Source organism: Henckelia pumila, chromosome 4, assembly GCF_033568475.1.
Source record: "Henckelia pumila isolate YLH828 chromosome 4, ASM3356847v2, whole genome shotgun sequence".
Taxonomy (NCBI): Eukaryota; Viridiplantae; Streptophyta; class Magnoliopsida; order Lamiales; family Gesneriaceae; genus Henckelia; species Henckelia pumila.
In genome coordinates, this window is record NC_133123.1 from 73893658 (window position 1) to 73912203 (window position 18546).

Consider the following 18546-nt stretch of genomic DNA (forward strand, 5'->3'; position numbering starts at 1 on the left):
AAATCTAACAAAACACATTTATTAAATAACAATATATACATATAGCATAACACCAACGGTCCTCCTCTGACAAAGGTGGAAGCCCCAAGAGGCCAAGACCCCAATCCCACTAATGTGGTTTGTTAATTTAGATTTAAATCCTCCTTCCCAACAGTGAGGAAAAGAAAAAAGAAAAAAGAAAGAATAAATAAACATAGCATAACTCATCAAAATAAAGTGAAGTTCACTGCCTTGTAAAGAAGCAACCTAGAATTTTAGAACCCATTAAAAACTTTGAACAAATATGTCACCACGTGAGTATAAATCTAATAAAAAAGTTAAAAATAAAATATGATAACAAGCTAGAGAAAGCCAAGGGGTTTTTTCTGAAATAATACCCACCGTGTGTTTTTCCAGAAAAAAAACACACACAATGCGGCTATAATTTAAACTGCCCCATAAATTTATTTGCTTTATGATCTCAGGTATGAACATTAGTCACATTTACTCCCCTTTCAGATGGCCACTGGTCTTCTCAAAATCCATGTACAAAATAATCTTCCCAGTACCATCATTTTTCTTCAAAAGGTCCAAAGCCTTTTGAGCTTCAATCATAGCAAAACGATTCCCCACTGCAGGGATGACTTTTTTTTCAAGAATGGCAGGCCACAAATGAGTTCTCACTTCGGCAATCACAGAAGCTTTGTAATCCAGATCTCTAGATTGTAGATCAAAAACTGCAAACAATGATAATAAATTGTACACTCGAAAACAATTGGCGATGAGGGTTCTAGCCAACTCCAGGCACACTATTACAAAGAAGCTATTAATATTTACCTGTAATTTCAGTATGATGTTGTTGTAGCCTAGCAAGATCTATCCTACCACATTCCTTTCCATGCAATTCCACAATCACAACCTTACCCCCAGTACAACAGCACTCGATGTTTCTTCGAAGATTGGAAGCTCCATAATCAAGGACAAAATCAACACCTGAAAAGATGATTAACAACCAAGTGGGAAAAAAATGCCTCCACAATTTCAGTTTACTCAGCATCCAAATTAACAAGAAAACCTTGGCATCATTACCACTGTATAGAAGCATTTGGTTAGTCACAATCCATTTGAATCTCCAATAAATAGTACTTAAATAGTGTTTGCAACCTCTAAAAATAAGTGATTCTGGACTTTTTTCGTAACAATTTAGAGGTTTCAAACACTACCTAAGTACTATTTATTGGAAATTGTTGAGAAAAAAATTTAATATTCCCTTATTTTTAGAGGTTGTAACCACTACCTTAATTAAGTTATGAATCTCTCAGATTAAGGTGACAAAGAGGCCAAAAGGCATCACCCGTTGTAAAACAATAATAATCAAGCATTTATTCCACTAAATGGGATCAGCTTGTCATGGTAAAAAATTCATGCAGAAATAGTTTTTCTAGTAGTTTAAAATAGTACGAGTCCACATTTTTCAGATCTAGCTTAGCCTTGTATTTGTTAGAATTTGTTATTTGAGTTCGAATCATACTAGGATCAAGTTCTGGGTTTTCATATTTCCATTCAAAAAACTTAAGATTTAATGATTTGTTGAAACAGTCAAGCAGCAACTACAGCCTACATCATGGTATTTGACAAAGAAAATATATATTAATAAAAAAAATTCATGCCAACCATCAAATCGTTCAGTGATAAGTTATGCGCAAAAAGTTACCTAAACATCCAGCACTCCCGACAACCTCCTCTACAAAGTTTGTTGACGTGTTATCAAAACAAAAGTCAGCACCATAATCACGACACATCGAAAACTTGTCGCGACTACCTTCAAAAAGCATCAACAAGAACGAGCATATGTAACAATCTAGACACCTTAGGGCTTAGACATCATAAATCGTCATGAAAATGAGTATGGGCTTAAGACTAAAATGGAGTAAACAATGTCACCTGTGGAGGCAATAACTGTTAAGCCCATGTGCTTTGCATATTGTATTGCCAATGCACCAATCCCGTTGGCCCCTTCATGAATCTAAATGTAGCACAACTCTAAATTTGATTATGGCTTTGATAATTTGCCACAAAAGCAAATAATGTATTGAAGAAATACTCTAAATCTCTAATATTTACAAATAAATACAAAGTGCAAAACAACTAGTGCTCATCACTTTAACCAAGCATATTACCTTAATGACAAAAAAAGAACTAAAAAAAATCATTAACATGACGTTAGCCATCATACTTTGAAAACTAGGAATAGATAAGTAAAAAACCAAATATGGGTTCAAAACTACTTTTTAAAATGAAGCAAACGCCTTCTGATTGTGGATGGTGACTCACCAATATCTTTTTATCTTTAAGTGTCTTGGGATCACACATTTCGAATAAAGCTGACCATATGCTGCATGATGCATAAGGTAAGCCCGCGGCAGCTTCTAAATCAATATCATCAGGTAATGGAAGAAGCAAGTTTGCCGGTACAGCCACTTTTTCAGCATATCCTCCTCCCTCGAGAATGGCACAAACCTGAACTCACAATTTTAAGTTATGCATTGCAAAATTGTCATACTTAGGGAAAGAGAAAAAGGAAAAAAAAAAAAAAAAAAACCCTTTTCCATCACAGTCAGTCTTGAATTGAGATTTTACAACACATCTCTTGTGAGAGAAATGACAATTACCTTATCTCCAACTTTGCAACAATTGACATTTCTTCCAACTGCTTCAATTATTCCAGCACATTCAAGGCCTGGGCAGACACCCTCGTCACTTGCAACCACATCAATTATATCACCTCTATTTACACCAGCTGCGGACACCTTGATCATTATTTCATCGTCCTTAATTTTCGGCTTTTTAACTTCTCGCTGCTCTAAAATACTTGAAAACCAGGATTTTTTAACTACCATCGCTTTCATTGTTGAAATAGCAGGTCAATTTCCCCGCAAAGGCCCAGAAAAAAAATCAATGACACAGAGATAACATCTTGCTGTCTGAGACAAAATAAATAAATAAATAAAAATTGGGAGTGCGATTAAGAATACACAAAAGTACTGGATTAAGAATACACAAAAGTACTGAATTTAAAACTAATCGTTTGAAGCCGTTATTGGCTTAGGATCTCGGAAATGCTTTTTAAAAATTCCCCCAAGCATGTGTTCTACTATCCCCGTCACTCGAACTATATCACAACTCTGCAGTTACCTACAACAATTATAAGCGCCATAGTTCTAAGAGATTAAGTAAAAATGTCAAAAATAACTTTTTGAAAAACAAACTCCGCAAAATCTGCACTACTACGCATATTTACAGAACATTAATCAAGAAATAGGTTTTATATCCTTTTTTTAAATTCCACTCACGCACACAGTTTTATATCCTTTCGAGACAGGAAACAGTTCAAAAATTATCTATGAACGTCCTCCGATGAAATCGAGGTGCAACAGATTAAAGAAACAATCAAGAACCTGACTAAAAGGTAACGAGATTTTGTGCTATGTTCCTCCAATTTCCGGCGACCTAGGCGGCGGGGAGGGTGGTGGCTGGTGGCTGGTACATTTTTGTTTTGGAAAAGAGGAGAATTTCTACACAATGTTTTAAGGTTTTATGCTTTAAAAAATAAATCGTATATAACAATTAGCAATAGCCTTCTTTGTTTTTATCTGTTTATAATATTTCGATGGATAATGATAATGGACAATGATATCTGTACACAAAGACTTACATATAGGGTTATATGTCCTATTAATTTAAGAAAGTATCTCAAATTTTTAATTTTTTTTTTCAACCTAAAATTTTTTTCAACCTAATTTTTTTTTTCAACCTACAACGGTGATCTACATTTATTTCCGTATAGTGCTTCAACATGAGTCATCTCAATACTTGTCTGATAGTTGTTATTATAAGAAAATCAGCAAGTGGTAATGAATCTTGCCAACTAGTTTCGAAATCTAGCACTACAGCTCTAAGCATATCCTCAAGTGTATGGATAGTCCGCCCTGACTGTCCATCTGTCTGAGGATGATATGCAGTACTCAGATGCAATTGAGTACCTAGAGCTTGCTGCAAGCTATGCCAAGAGTGTGATGTAAATCTAGGGTCTCGATCTGAAACAATATATTTAGGTCAACTGTGTAATCTTACCACTTCTCTGACGTAGATTTTTGTCATCTGATCATGTCTATATGTCATCTTGTACGGAATAAAGCATGCTGATTTCGTCAATCTGTCAATAATCGCCCAAATGGCATCGCAACCTCTAGATGAACGTGGTAACTGTGTAACGAAATCCATGTAAATGTGATCTCATTTCCATTCTGGAATAAACAAACTATGTAATAGACCACGTGGCTTCTTTCTTTCAACTTTCACATGTTGGCAATTCAAATACCTAGATACAAACTCTGTATCATCTGATTTCATCTGTTTTCACCAATACTGTGTCTTCAGATCATTGTACATCTTTCTGCTACCAGGATGAATACTGAATCTACTGCTATGAGCCTCTTTCATAATCTGATGTTTCAAGTCTGAAACATCTGGTACAACAATTCTGTTATTCACATACAAAACACTATCAGTACTGACCTGATATTCGGATTGATGCCCAGATCTGACCATCTCAATCGGCTTCCGAATATTTTGATCAACTTTCTGTGCTTTTTTAATTTGTATCAACAGCTCTAGCTCAGCTCGAATAGCACAAACTCTAATAGGATGCATATCTGTTCCAAATACTAATCCAAAAATACAGCAATCTTCTACCAATTGAGATACACCTATCGTATACAAGGATAAGGAACATACCTTTCTACTTAAGGCATCTGCAGCTGCATTGAATTTTCCTAGATAGTATTTAATCTCGCAATCAAAATCTTTCAATAAATCTAGCCACATTCGTTGCCTCATATTCAGTTCTGACTGGGAAAACAGATATTTCAAACTTTTGTAATCAGAATAAATCTCAAACTTCTCACCGTAAAGATAATGTCACCAAATCTTCAATGCAAATACAATGGCTGCCAATTCAAGATCATGAATTGAATATCTGATTTCATGTGGCTTCAGCTGTCTCGAGGCATAGGCAATGACATGACTTCTTTGCATCAGCACACATCCTAAACCCCTGTGAGAAGCATCACAATATACAACAAAATCACCAGTACCTGAAGGTATCATCAACACTGGTGCACTAGTAAGTCTCTTCTTCAACTCAAGAAAACTTGCTTCACAAGTCTCTGTCCATACATACGGCATATTTTTCTGAGTCAACTGTGTAATAGGCTTGGCAATGCTGGAAAAATCTCTGATAAATCGTCGATAATATTCTGCTAAGCCCATAAAACTCCTTATTTCTGGTACTGAAGTAGGTCTAGGCCAACTGATCACAACCTCGACCTTGCTTGGATCGACTGAAATTCCATCACCTAAAATGATATGCCCAAGAAACACAACTTTCTGCAACCAAAACTCACATTTGGATAACTTGGCATATAATTTCTCATTTCTCAAAATTAGTAATATAATTCTGAGATGTTCAGCATGATCATGCATATTCTTATAATAGATCAAAATATCATCAATAAAGATAATGACAAAGTCATCCAAGTTTTTATGAAACACCATATTCATTAATCCAATAAATAATTCAGGAGCACTTGTTAAACCAAAAGGCACGACTATAAATTCATAATGTCCATACCTTGTTCTGATGCAATTTTAGGGATATCTTCATCTCGAACCCGCAGTTAATGATATCCAGACCTCAGATCGATCTTGAAATAGATAGCTGAACCTTGCAACTGATCAAACAAGTCGTCTATTCTGGGCAATGGGTATTTGTTCTTTACTGTCACCTTGTTCAGTTGCCGATAATCAATACACAATCGCATCCAACCATCTTTCTTTCATACAAAAAGTACCGGAGCGCCACAAGGTGAAACGCTCGGCCTAATGTACCCTTTAGCAAGTAAATCTTCCAATTGATCTTTCAACTCCTTCAGTTCAATAGGTGTCATCTTGTAAGGAGCTTTAGATATCGGTTGCATACCTGACATTAATTCAATACTGAATTCTATTTCCTGCAATGGAGGTAAACTAGGAATTTCATCAGGAAATACATCGGCAAACTCATGCACCACTGGTATATCTGTCAACGCTGGACTGGATTTCAATACATCTACTGCATAAACCAAAAATCATTCTACACCTCTCTGCAATAAACGGGTCATAGATAACACAGATATCAAAGGGATTTTGGCTCTAGAACCCTTACCGTAGAATTTCCATTCTTCTGCCATTTTCGGTCTGAATCTAACCACTTTTTGGAAATAATCTACGGTTGACCTGTACTTGGTTAACATATCTATGTCAATAATGCAATCAAAATCTGATAATCCAAGTACTATGCAATCCAAATCTATCACATTTCTGTCATATTGTAGTGCACAGTTTCTAATTAATCTGACAGATACAATGCCTTCACCCAAAGGTGAAGAAATAGCAACAACAGTAGGCAATGGCTCAGACGATATATAATGCAACATAGAAAATTTCTCAGAAATGAATGTATGTGATGCACCTGTATCTATCAAAACATAGGCAGGATAACCATAAATAGAGAAGTTACTTGCTATGACATCGTCAGGTGCTGCCTGAGCCTGATCCTCAGTAAGTGCAAACACTCGTGCCTGCTGACTAGGAGGTTGATTCACAATCTGGCTTCCTCCTGGTCTGGTCTGTTGTTGCGGCTGAAATGAATGCACTAATTGCCTTTCTGACTGAGGTACTGGTCTAGATGAACTGGCACCTGTTGATATTTGAGGGCACACCTTGGCATAATGACCGGTTTGGTGACAAATATTATAGCTGCCTGATATTCCTCTGCACTGATCGGTAACATGTCTAGCCCCACACTTCCCACAATAAACTCCAGAATCCACTGGACCTCTGAATTGCACCAAACTGCCTCTGGCCACTAGAACTGGATGAACTACTACTTGATTTCTTAAATTGTTTACCTTTAGGCCTGAATCTAGAATCCTTTCTTCCACTGCTTACACCCTCCAATCTGAGAGATGGTTGCTGAAACCAATGTTTTCATAACCGGACCGGTGATCGAACCGGTCTACCGTAATAAAACGGTCCAACCGGTCCGACCGTTTTAACCGGACGATCGAACCGGAAAACCGTTTATATAATATAGTATAATTAATAATATCTTTTAAATTTTAAAAACCTAAAAGATGTATATAAATAGACAAAAATATATTTATCATAATTTAAAAAATAAATAAATATATAAATATATTCAAAATATTAATTATAATTATACATATATTTTTAAAAATAAATAAATTAATTAAAAAAACTATAATATTACTAAAATAAAATTTTTAACGAAGTACAAATTCCAAATAATCATGTATATATATATAAATATTAAATTAAAATTTAAAAATTTTAAAAAACACAATTTTTAAAAAAAATAAAAAAAATTCGAAAAACCGGTTCGACTGGTTTTCTGGCCGGTTCTTGGGACCGATTCTAGGCCAGTTCTTGGCTGGTTAGACCGATTTTGACCGGTTATTGACCGGTTCTGAGCGGTTGAACCGTTAAAACGGTTTTTGGGGGTGTTTCGGATCGGACCAGTGACCGGTTCCCGGTCGAACCGGCCGGTCCGGTTTGGTTTTGAAAACATTGGCTGAAACGATGGCGGATTCTGTGGCAATGATGCTGGTACTGACTACTGAGGTGGCTGTGGAATAAAAGGTAATCCTCTCTGCCTCAACAAGCCTGTTTCTGCTCCCTTATCTCTGTTCAGGGCATCAACAAAGTTATTAGGTCGTCCATTATTCACCAAAGTGAAAACATCTAGATTCAAGCCATTGATAAACTGGTCCGCCATGGCTTCATCATTGGATTCTATATGTGGAGCAAATTTCAAGATGCTAGAAAATTTGGCCACATATTCTTCGATATTCAGCTGACCATGTTTCAAACTCGCAAATTCCGCTCCTTTGTATTTTTTTGTAGGAGACTGGAAAGAAATGTTGATATAATTCAGTTTTAAATTCAGACCGTGTGATAGTCGTACCTTGATGTTCCAAATCCTTCTTTGTAGTGATCCACCAATCTTTTGAAACTTCATGAAGTTGGTGTAGTATCAGTCTGATACGACGATCATCAGAATATTCAAGTGAGTCAAACAACTGTTCAATATCTTCTAACCAGTTCTCACAATCCACTGAATTCTTGGTTTCTTTTAACGTTGGCGGTTTGAATGACTGAAATCTTTTTAAAAGAGTCTCCATCGGCGTAGCAGTCACATCCATCGGACCAACAGATGTACTACCCTGTGCATTATGAGGTTCTGCCACCATCTGTGGTATCTGTGCTGGTTCTGCCTGAGGAACGGCCAATGTCTGTCTAGTGATCGGTACTCATCGGGGAGGCATATCTGATTTTAAAACAGATTAGTGCATAACAAAATATCATATTCAACATTTCTATTCCCTTCCTTCTCTGATCGGTTCGCAAATAAATGTCAACTCTGATCAAGACAAGTTCTGGAAATATATCTCACATAGAACATGCATTTACAATGAAAGAACATAACCACACAATCATATAATTCTTGAAATCATAAAGCATGCTCGCATATAATGCACATAATAATATATCACATTAAATCTCATGCGATATTAATCAATTAACAGACTCAACCTACCCCGCTCATTAACTTCTATCTTAGTGTATGCTCTGATACCACCTGTTGTAGGGACCTTGGGTGTCAATCTAATATTATAGGGCAATTAAAAATTAAACATAATTGATATAAGATCATCCAACTAAGAAATAAAAAAATTATGAAGGGACCCGAGCATAGCTCGCTCGAGCGCATGCTCGCGCGCTCGATCGAGCATACCACGGTTCCAAGCCCAACATGGCTTGCTCGAGTGCACCAGGTGGCGCTCGAGCAAGCTGCACTCTGCCAGGACTACCAAAATGCTGTTCTTTTGCTGATCTAGGTTGATTTACTGATGTATATTCATCTACATAGATCATATATGAGTTACAAGGAAAGAGGAACATGATAACTTAACTTAAAACATGCAAACATCATCTTTGTTCTACACGAGTTCTTCCAAAGTTGATATAAAATACAAATTCTCAAAGTTTCTACCACATACTCATAGCAAGCTCATAATGTACAAATTATTGAACTCCTGTTTAAGTACACCATATCGAACATCATCTGCTAAAATCCGAGTCACCACATGCTAATCTTGATCCTAATCTATACTGGTCGTCTTTGACTCTATCCTGCCCCACCTATTACCATGCACACATACAAAATACAACAATAGCCGAATATCTCCGGTGAGAATAAAATTCCAAGTACAAATAACAACACATGCAATATAATAAACATGAATGCAATGCATGTTTGAAAGGTTGGCTTTCAAGTCTGATATCAATAAAATCATAGTTTTTGGGATCCCGGGGAATAAAATCACAAACCAACCACTGACTCTCCCAATCGAGTTGGCGTCAAGTATCTAAATCCCCTGACTTTGGTGCAACTATAGTGAGTCATCTAGCTCTTGAAGTAAATCTACATTTCGTGCCACTCAACTATAGCCCTCCAAACGTCATTTGCAATCTAGGCCATTCGACCCTTTATGCTTTTCAGGTTTGAGTTCAAGATGAATGCAACATAATCTGAATGCATTAAATACTGTAAAACATCTTGAACATATAATCACATAATCAATCAAAGCAACAAGTGACAACTAAATCACAAGAAAACATATAAACATTCAATAGCAAATAAGTATGTGATTTCAAAAGGAAATAATCGAGAATCATATCTATCTCGAGCGTTTTATCCCATCTGGATTTTCTGTCATTTTATACATTTCAATATTGATTCTGAAAGTGCTTCAAATCTGAAACATAACCAAAAGAACTTATATCAAAAGTTGTCCAAAGTTTTGGCAATTCGATCAATACAAACTAACTTCAAACCTTCTTCAAATCTTTCTCGGTTCGAAGGCTAAAGTCTCGAGCTCGACAAACTTCAAAATAAAGCTGAAATATAGTGTTTAGCACAATGAATATCAGCTTCCAAATCTCATACACTACACAGCTCATTCAACAAGTTCAAAAGTGTAGAAATTCTGAAACCGACGGCGTAATGGCTAAAAACCGGCAATCCAAACTATATCTAAATCAATATATCAATCAAGCCACACCATAATCTTCAACATATCAGCTCCATAACATGAAAAACATCAACATTCAGAATTGAATATATTTGAATTTCACTAAAAAATCATAATAAATCCGAATAGCGTCAAGAAGGAGATGGAATACTTGGAGCTCATTTTGGAGGAAGTTTATTGTCCTTGAAGTGCCAGGAAGCCTCGAGAAAACAGAAGAATTTTCGAAACATACTTTGCGCCCATCCCTGCGCTCGAGCACGAGAGCTTGAGGTCGCGCCCCAGCGCGAAATTGTGCCGCTCCAGCACGAATCGTGCACATGAAAAAAGTTTGGGTAGAAATTTTGGCGCTCTAGCAAGTAAAAAGCGCGCTCTAGGGCGATACATATTTTTCACACAGTGCGGCGTGTACTGTGTGTGCGTTTAATTATTATTTTAATATTTTTCCTATTTTTGAGAGTTTTAAGTCTACTAGAAAACTTTTTTATGATATCTTTTGCATTAGTTTTGCATTATATTTTATTATTTTGAGTTGTAATATAAATACAATACATTCAATATTCATGAAATACAATTCAGATTATTATTGATTCTATCAATTGAAATTCTCTCCATAATTTTGTTCAAAGTTTTGCTTTGTTTTTTAAATCAAACTTATCAAACTTTAACAACTTTGTGGCGTTTGTCGATTGATTATTATCGTGGATTGTCAAGGACAAGTTCGTTGAAGGTTTCGTTGTGATTAATTGATTATCTCGTGATTAGTTTCAAGTAAACTAGAGGTGAATATCCAAAACTTACTTGTGCCAAAAAGATTGAGACAACAATTACAACTTTTTGTTATTGAATTGAGGACACGTTTAATCTATAACCGTCTTTGCCTTTCATGTCTATAAAATTCTTATCATATATAATATATAATATATATAATAATAATATTATTATATTATTTTTGAAATAATAATAATAATACGACGACGACGTTTACTATGTTTGACATTTATATTTATAAAAATATAAATATTATAAAAATATGGATTATATTAAAATATAATCTAACTAAGAAAAATGCAAACTATTGTATGCAAAACGAAAAAATTGAAATAATTAAAATGCAAAGTTTCCAGTACTTCCTTCATAATTACAGAATGTTCGATCAAATGCCATCCAAAAAAAAAAGAAAGAAAAGAAAGAAAGATTGATTTTATCACCCCGAATCATTGCATAAGCTCCCAATTTTATATCCAAAGATCGCAATATATTAAAAGAAATTAGTAAAAATAATAATAATAATAATAATAATAATAATAATAACTCTAAATTTCATAAAACAAAATCTTAATCAAAATATAATAAATCTAGCTTGAAAATGTATAAAATAAAAATAAATATGTTATTGTTTAATATAGCGCTATTCTTGAAATCGAAGCAGAAAAAATATATATAAAAAAATAAAAAATAAAGTGAGAATATACGGAAAAAAATTAGGACTTGGGAAGAGATAACGAAAAATAAAGCTACTATATTGTTATAGTTAGCTGTTTGCATATTGCATCTATCCAAATTTATTTAAGAGCAAATTGGTGATAAATCCTCAAACCTAAACTTGACTTTGCCCTAGCTCCCTACCCATAAGATTCTTTGCAATAGCTCCCTAGGACCACCAAACTTGAATATTTAATTGTTTAATTTTTGTACTGGATTTATGTTTTTTTATGCTTAAAATCTAAAGACTTTATGCTAAAATCTGAATATTTTGTGCTTAATCATGGTACAACGAATTATTTGTAAAAATGGTATCAGAGCCTTAGGTTAATTATTCAGACATAATATTATTCGTTAATTCATGTTTTTCTTTGTTGAGGAGAAGATTTTTACGAAAGATGACTTCAAACGAAAGTTTGAATCAAGAGGATTTTATTCATATGAAATCCTATAAACAAGTTAATCTATTCACAATAGATTACTTACAACAAGTTGTGATTAAAGCTCTTAATTTTGAAGAGATAAAGAAAAATGATTTTTAACTCTCAATTTTTAGAGATTACCCCAGATTCCTCTAAACTCTCTGGAGATCTTAGAGAAATTCAAAAGACTGTACAATATTACAGCAATCAGCTGTATGAAATACATCGGCAAATTGAAGAAATCCTTAAGAAACAAGAAGAAATTCTTGGAACCCTGAAGGATCTTCAAAATAAAATCATAAATCTTGAACACACTTCGGGTTCTAGAAAAGGAAATACGGGAGGAAGGTTACCACTCTCATTTGGTACCGAACCTTTGTTACATCAGAAAGGTAAAACCAAAATGGTCCAAAAACCTTTAACCGATGATGAAATGATGATTAATCTTATAAAAGCAGTATCAGAGAAAAACACTATCTGATGACTACTTTAGAAAGATTAAATCTCGAGAATCTACAAGATCTTGTGGATTCTTTTGCGAATCTCAAAGTAGTAGATCTAAAAATGAATTTCTCTGAGGGTGAACAACCCATAGGGAATCCCCCAAGATATGTGGTTAAAACAGAAGAACCACATAGTGAGTTCCAGGTTGGAGAAAATTCACATCCAGCAGGAACCAGATCGAGAAGAAGTAAAATCCCACTCCATCAAACTCCTTACGGAAAAACTGTTTTAGATTCAATACATCCTTATGGGGTTATGTTAAACCTTGATATTTTGGACTTAAAAAACAGAGAAGATCTTATAGATGATTGGACGTCAGCTATGAGAATAGCAGCAGAGACATTAGATCTAAATAAAGAAGGATTCATTAAACTTCTAGAAATGAGTCTAATGAGATCTGTTAAGATCGCATGGGAGATGACCATGACAGAAACTAAGGAATCAATCTCAGCAGGAGAATCCCTCAGCGAGATTGGAGAAAGAATGACCACCCTATTTAAAGCACAATTCATAGGGGTAGACTATTTCAATAATCAAGATACAGAGAAAAAGAGAAGATATACTCAAACTCTTTATAGCCTCGAGTTACATGATATTTGTTTAGTTTATGAATACATTATGTTATTCACTAAATACAGATGGAATTCGGGAGTCGAGGAAAATATAGCTATTCAGCTATTTTGCCCAAAAATGCCAAGTCCCTGGAGAGAAATGCTGATTAAATAATATGTTTCAGGTAATCTTGATACATTAGCAAGACGTGCCTCCTTTTTGAAAGAAAAATTAGCAAAATGGTGTCATATGGCAGCATTACAGAAGAACTACAAGAAAATAAGGGGTATAGATAAGCGTACACCTTTGTGTTATAGGAAAAATGATCTTCCAACGATCATTGGAAACAGATCACAGAGATTTAAAAGAAGAAATTCAGAAATAATCCCTATAATAAAAGAATGAAAAGTTCTTGAAAATCAAGAATATTTTGGTCCAAACAAAAGGCCAGATCCTATAGGTCAGGTAGAAGAAGTGGACCTACAAGAACATCCCCAGCAACAGGCTCATCACAAAGCAGGGGAAGAACACCATCAAGAAGAACTTTCAGAAGAACTCATACAAGAGCAAATGAAAGTTTCAAGGATTGCAGCTGCTGGACATGTGGAGCAAGAGGACAAATATCTACAAATTGTCCAGAAAACGAGAAAAAAAGAGTTAAACTCTTTGAAGCAACACCAGATATGGATGATGCGGTATACTTTCAAGATCTAGTCCAAGTATATCAATTTGAGGATATCCCCTCAGATGAAAGCATATACGAAGAAGAGATATTGTTTAGTCGAGAAGTTTCTGAGGATGAATCAGAATCAGAGTAAAGAGGAAGTGTTTCGCCATGAAACACATGAAAGTTTGGCTGGGTTCTTTAGCCAAACCACGATATCTCATAATATGGTCCAAAGGATTATGAGAGAAAATCCAACATTACAAAAGTACCAAGGATTTTCGGCAGGACATGTTGAAAGAGTCTTAGGAAACCTAGGGCTAAGACAAAAAAGACATAATTTGATTTATAAGGTATCCAGAAGGGAAATGGCGATCCCTATGAAATTAACCATTAATCAAATTGAAATGCAGTTAATTTCCTTTGAAGAAATTCGAGAAGAATTACAGAAATTAAAAGCAAAAGTAACAAAGACAATGTCTTGGATTCATATTGGAGCAATCCAGATTATGATTAAAGCTACTTTTAAAAAGGAAATAGATTCACCCATAGATATCGTAGTATGCGATAAAAGAATGGGGAATATACAAGATACGGTTCTAGGAACTATCTCGGAAAATTTATGTGCAGGAAAAATTGTGGGAGTTATTTATCCAAGAATAGCCTACATTTTAGCTGATAGAGATTTTAGTCGAGCCTTGACTTTGCATCAAAACTTCAAGAAAAAAAGACTAATGAAGGAAGGTAATAGACCATATTCTATTACGTATAAAATTTCATATGCTCTTTCTAATACTCACCATTCTGAATTATTTATTAGAAATGAGTTCATTGAAATTCCAGAGATCTTTGGGAAAGTTGCTCAAGCAATATACCCGAAAAAAATCGAGTTTCCTTTAATTCAGGAAACAGACATTCAAATTCAAGACAAACCGGTTTTATACAGAGATCTTAAAATATAACCCCAAAGATTATCTTTCCAAGGAGCAGAATGACAAGCAGGAGATGGTACAAATCTCCTATTCAAGAAATTCCACCAGAAGAAAAAGAGTTTTCTATAATAGGAAAACTTAAATCTCCAGAAGGATGGAAAGAAGTAAAAATAGTATTCGAAATTACAAGTCATCGGAACTTGTTCCCTTGTAACTCGATTTACTATTTGGAACAACAGGAAAAAGGAACTTACCAAGGAGTGATAAATATTGAAGAATTGGAAGTTCAAATCTGAGGAATTCCAGGAAAAGAAATGGATCAACTCATTCTTGGTCTAGAATTCCTGGAGAACCATAAACCATGAAAACGCCTTGAAAAAGGAATAGAGTTCATGGCAAAAGAAAAGACTTGGAGGATTCAATAAGAATTCTACGAAATTAAAAACCAAGAGAATTGGATAAGGGACAATCCCTTAATCAGATTCGAGAACTCTGTTCACAAACAGAGGAAGAAACAACAGTTGAAATTAGTAAGTCATGAACATGATTTACTAGAACGCATTGAAGAAGTAGAAAGAAGTAACCATACTCTACCTTCTGAGGCCTTAGGAAAACTAAAGGTAAATAGTCTTAATTAGATTACTGAGTTACAACACAGTCTGTTAAAAATAGCGGTGCCATTTAGTAATCCCTTTAAAAAATGACAACAAGTTCTTTCTCCATATACATTCCGATAGGGATATTATATGAACAATATAAGGCTGAGTATTTTGCAGCTTATATTGACTCGGGAGCAGGAATTTGTACAGCAAAAAGAGGAGTCTTCCTTGAAGAATGTGAAGAAGAATTGCCAAAAATTGCTGGACGAGATTTCTCTCGAAGAATTTTAATTCTTTGCAAAGGAATAAAACAAACAGAGATCCTTATGGGAGGTGCAGGTCAAACACCTTGGTACAAGGTAAAAACACCATCAATCTATTTCCATGATACAGGAGCTGATATTCTGTTAGGAAATAACTTCTTAAAAATGTTTAAGAAGTACACACAAGACAATGAGTCAAGAAAACTTATGTTCACTATAATTTGTGATCATAAAATTATCGTTCAAAAACTCAAGATTGCTTTTTATCGACAATTGCCGATAATATTTCGCAGCCAGCGTGGTGATAAAGGACAACTTCTTCATCCAAAAATGAAAGATCCAAGAAGGTTTGGAGAAACAATGTTGAAAATAACAACAGAACAAGAACTCCAAACAGAGGATATGGAGCTTCTTAAGGTAACTCTAAATCACAGAGATATAGAGTTAGAGAATAAAGTATCCCTTGAAGATGTCAAAAAGAGGCTCAAAGAAAGTTACAACGAGCATCTTTTGGCATTGTGGGATAGAAATCAACTCAAAGCTAGTCTTACTCTAAAGATAGGCAAAGAGTATGAATTCGTCAGATATGAGCATATCCCGATGAACATAACAGATCAAAGGGATATAAGAATAATTATCAAGGAACATTTGGACCTTGGTTTAATCAAAGAAGGAGTTTCACCATATAGCAGCCCAGGTTTTCTGGTTAGAAATCATGGTGAAATAAAAATAGGGAAACCCAGGCTAGTTATTAACTACCAAAGTATTAATAAAATCCTGGAGTTTGATGGGTACTTCATACCGAGTAGAGAACACCTAATTAGCTGTGTACAAAATGCTAGAGTGTTCTCAAAATTTGATTGTAAGTTTGGATTTTACCAGATTCAAATGGAAGAAGGAAGTAAGAAATTCACAGTCTTCTCTACTCCACAAGGACGCTATATTTGGGAAGTTATGCCTATGGGATTGGCTAATGCACCCCAGATTTTTCAAATAAAGATGGATAACCTTTTTAAAGATTATTTCAACTTTATGTTTGTTTACAGTGATGATATTCTTATAGAATCAAAAAACATAGACGAACACGTTAAACACTTAGAGATTTTCTCTAAAATTTATAAACAAGAAGGACTGGTCTTATCTGAAAAAAAAGCAGTCATAGCAACAAGAAAAATTGAATTCCTTGGTATTGAGATTGATGAAACTGAAATAATTCTGCAACATTATATTGTGGAAAAGGTAAAGAATTTTTCAGATAAACTCAAAGACGTAAAACAACTCCAGAGTTTTCTTGGAGTAGTTAATTTTGCAGGGATGTTCATTAACAACCTTGCAATGTACAGAAAGGTGTTCAGTCCATTGTTAAAAAAGGATGCTAGGTTTATATGGACCGATTACCATATTAAAGGGGTAAACCAATTAAAAGAGATATGTAAGAATCTCCCAAAAATGGCTATACCCGTAGATGAAGATGATCTGGTATTATTTACGGATGCCAGTGATGATTGGTGGGCAGCAGTCCTTACCAAGATCACTCCAGATGGGAAAATACCATGCAGATACTGTAGCGGTCTTTTTTCAGAATCAGAGCCATCAGATGACATATCAACGAAAATGAATTTTATGCAGTTAAAAGGGCTTTTGAAAAATGGCCATTATTTTTACTTGCTAAAAAATTCACTTTGAAGTTTGATAACACCCAGGTAAAAGCTTTCCTAAGAAATAAAATTTAATTTAAACCTGATAAAGCTAGGTTATTAAGATGGCAAGCATTATGTCAAAATTATATTTTTGATATTGTTATTATTAAATCTCATGAAAATATTCTTGCAGATTTCTTAACAAGAGATGGAAGGCAGTGACGTGGATTCCATCATGAAAATGCAGAGGCATCTCAGGGAACACCTTGGGTTGCTTCAAACCGAGTTCAACCAGTTAGCCATTAATGCTGAAATGGCCGGCAGGTTACAACAAGCTGATCGGATCAAAGTATCTAATCGAATTACATGATGTATGCAAGCTCAAACACAACTATGGGCTGCTATTCAAGGGCCAATTGTGAAGGCTATAGAGAAACCATTGGTTTCTCATAAACAAGATATGATAAAACCATTGGTTTTACTAAAAACAAGAAATACAACCACCAGTTGAAAAACAAAATGTTGAGGAAGCTAAAACTCAAGAAACAAGTGCTAATCTATCATCAGCTTTTGATGATCTAGATGAATCAACAATTGATGAGGATTCCTCATCAAGTCAACCCTCTGCCTATGGGGTAAAAGAAGAAGAGATCAATCTTAGGCCCAACACTGACAAGGGCAAATCTAAGATCGATACTAACCCAGCTATTATTTCTCTATTTCAGGTCTATCAACAAAGGTGGGAGAAATTAAGTACAAGAAGTGAAATTAACCCTAACACTTGTAGGGTTGATGTGGCAGGGATATATCCAAGGGTTTGGCTAAAAAACAATGTCAATCCTAAGGATGTAAAGCTCTGGTATGAATTTGGAGCCTTGGCCTCAGTTTTACAACGTCACCAAGCTTCCTGAAGATATCACAGTTACCGAAATGGATTCAGGAAGCAGTCCAAGAAACATGGGCAAATAACGACCATTTATCCAGAGGAGATGTGCTTGAATTATACTTTTTTAGTGCAGCTCCAGAACCAACAGTGAAAGGATCACACGAACCCTTTCATTTCATCAAGCTAAGGAGACCTGATATAAATAGTCATAAATTTATCAAGGATCCTAAAACTGAAGAAATACCCTTAGTGTCCACTTTCGGAAAAAATGAGATCTCAACCAGAAGGGCATTGGGTATTTGGGTCTGTCTTACTGAGATGGACAAAGTCAAGTTTCCATTTAAATTTTATCAGAATTCTGTGAATGGATCGTTCCTGTTAAACACAATGACAGGGAAAACTACAG

At 35.0% G+C, this 18546-nt stretch overlaps 1 protein-coding gene across 4 annotated transcripts; it reads right to left on the reverse strand.

Annotated features, from left to right (window-relative positions):
- Positions 1 to 252: 252 nt before the first annotated feature.
- LOC140864396 (uncharacterized) lies at positions 253 to 3595 on the reverse strand. 4 transcript variants are annotated; one of them, XM_073268562.1, is made up of 8 exons: positions 3438 to 3595; positions 3049 to 3174; positions 2652 to 2963; positions 2314 to 2499; positions 1924 to 2005; positions 1694 to 1801; positions 817 to 972; positions 253 to 716 (listed from the first exon to the last, which is right to left on the reverse strand). In XM_073268562.1, the coding sequence occupies exons 3-8, from the start codon at positions 2886 to 2888 to the stop codon at positions 484 to 486; spliced, it is 1002 nt and encodes a 333-aa protein (XP_073124663.1). In that variant the 5' UTR covers positions 2889 to 2963; positions 3049 to 3174; positions 3438 to 3595; the 3' UTR covers positions 253 to 483. The 4 variants fall into 4 exon arrangements, with proteins under 4 accessions (XP_073124663.1, XP_073124664.1, XP_073124662.1 ...); XM_073268563.1 differs by lacking the exon at positions 3049 to 3174; XM_073268561.1 differs by having other exon boundaries at positions 2652 to 3174.
- Positions 3596 to 18546: the final 14951 nt, after the last annotated feature.

Bases quoted from the DNA above. Each gene is read 5' to 3' on its own strand.
- LOC140864396 (XM_073268563.1), bottom strand. From the start codon at position 2,888: ATGAAAGCGATGGTAGTTAAAAAATCCTGGTTTTCAAGTATTTTAGAG. The intron at 2,500-2,651 runs GTAATTGTCATT...TTGTGAGTTCAG, and splicing joins GTTGCAAAGTTGGAGATAAG to GTTTGTGCCATTCTCGAGGG. The intron at 1,802-1,923 runs GTGACATTGTTT...TGCTTTTTGAAG, and splicing joins AACAGTTATTGCCTCCACAG to GTAGTCGCGACAAGTTTTCG.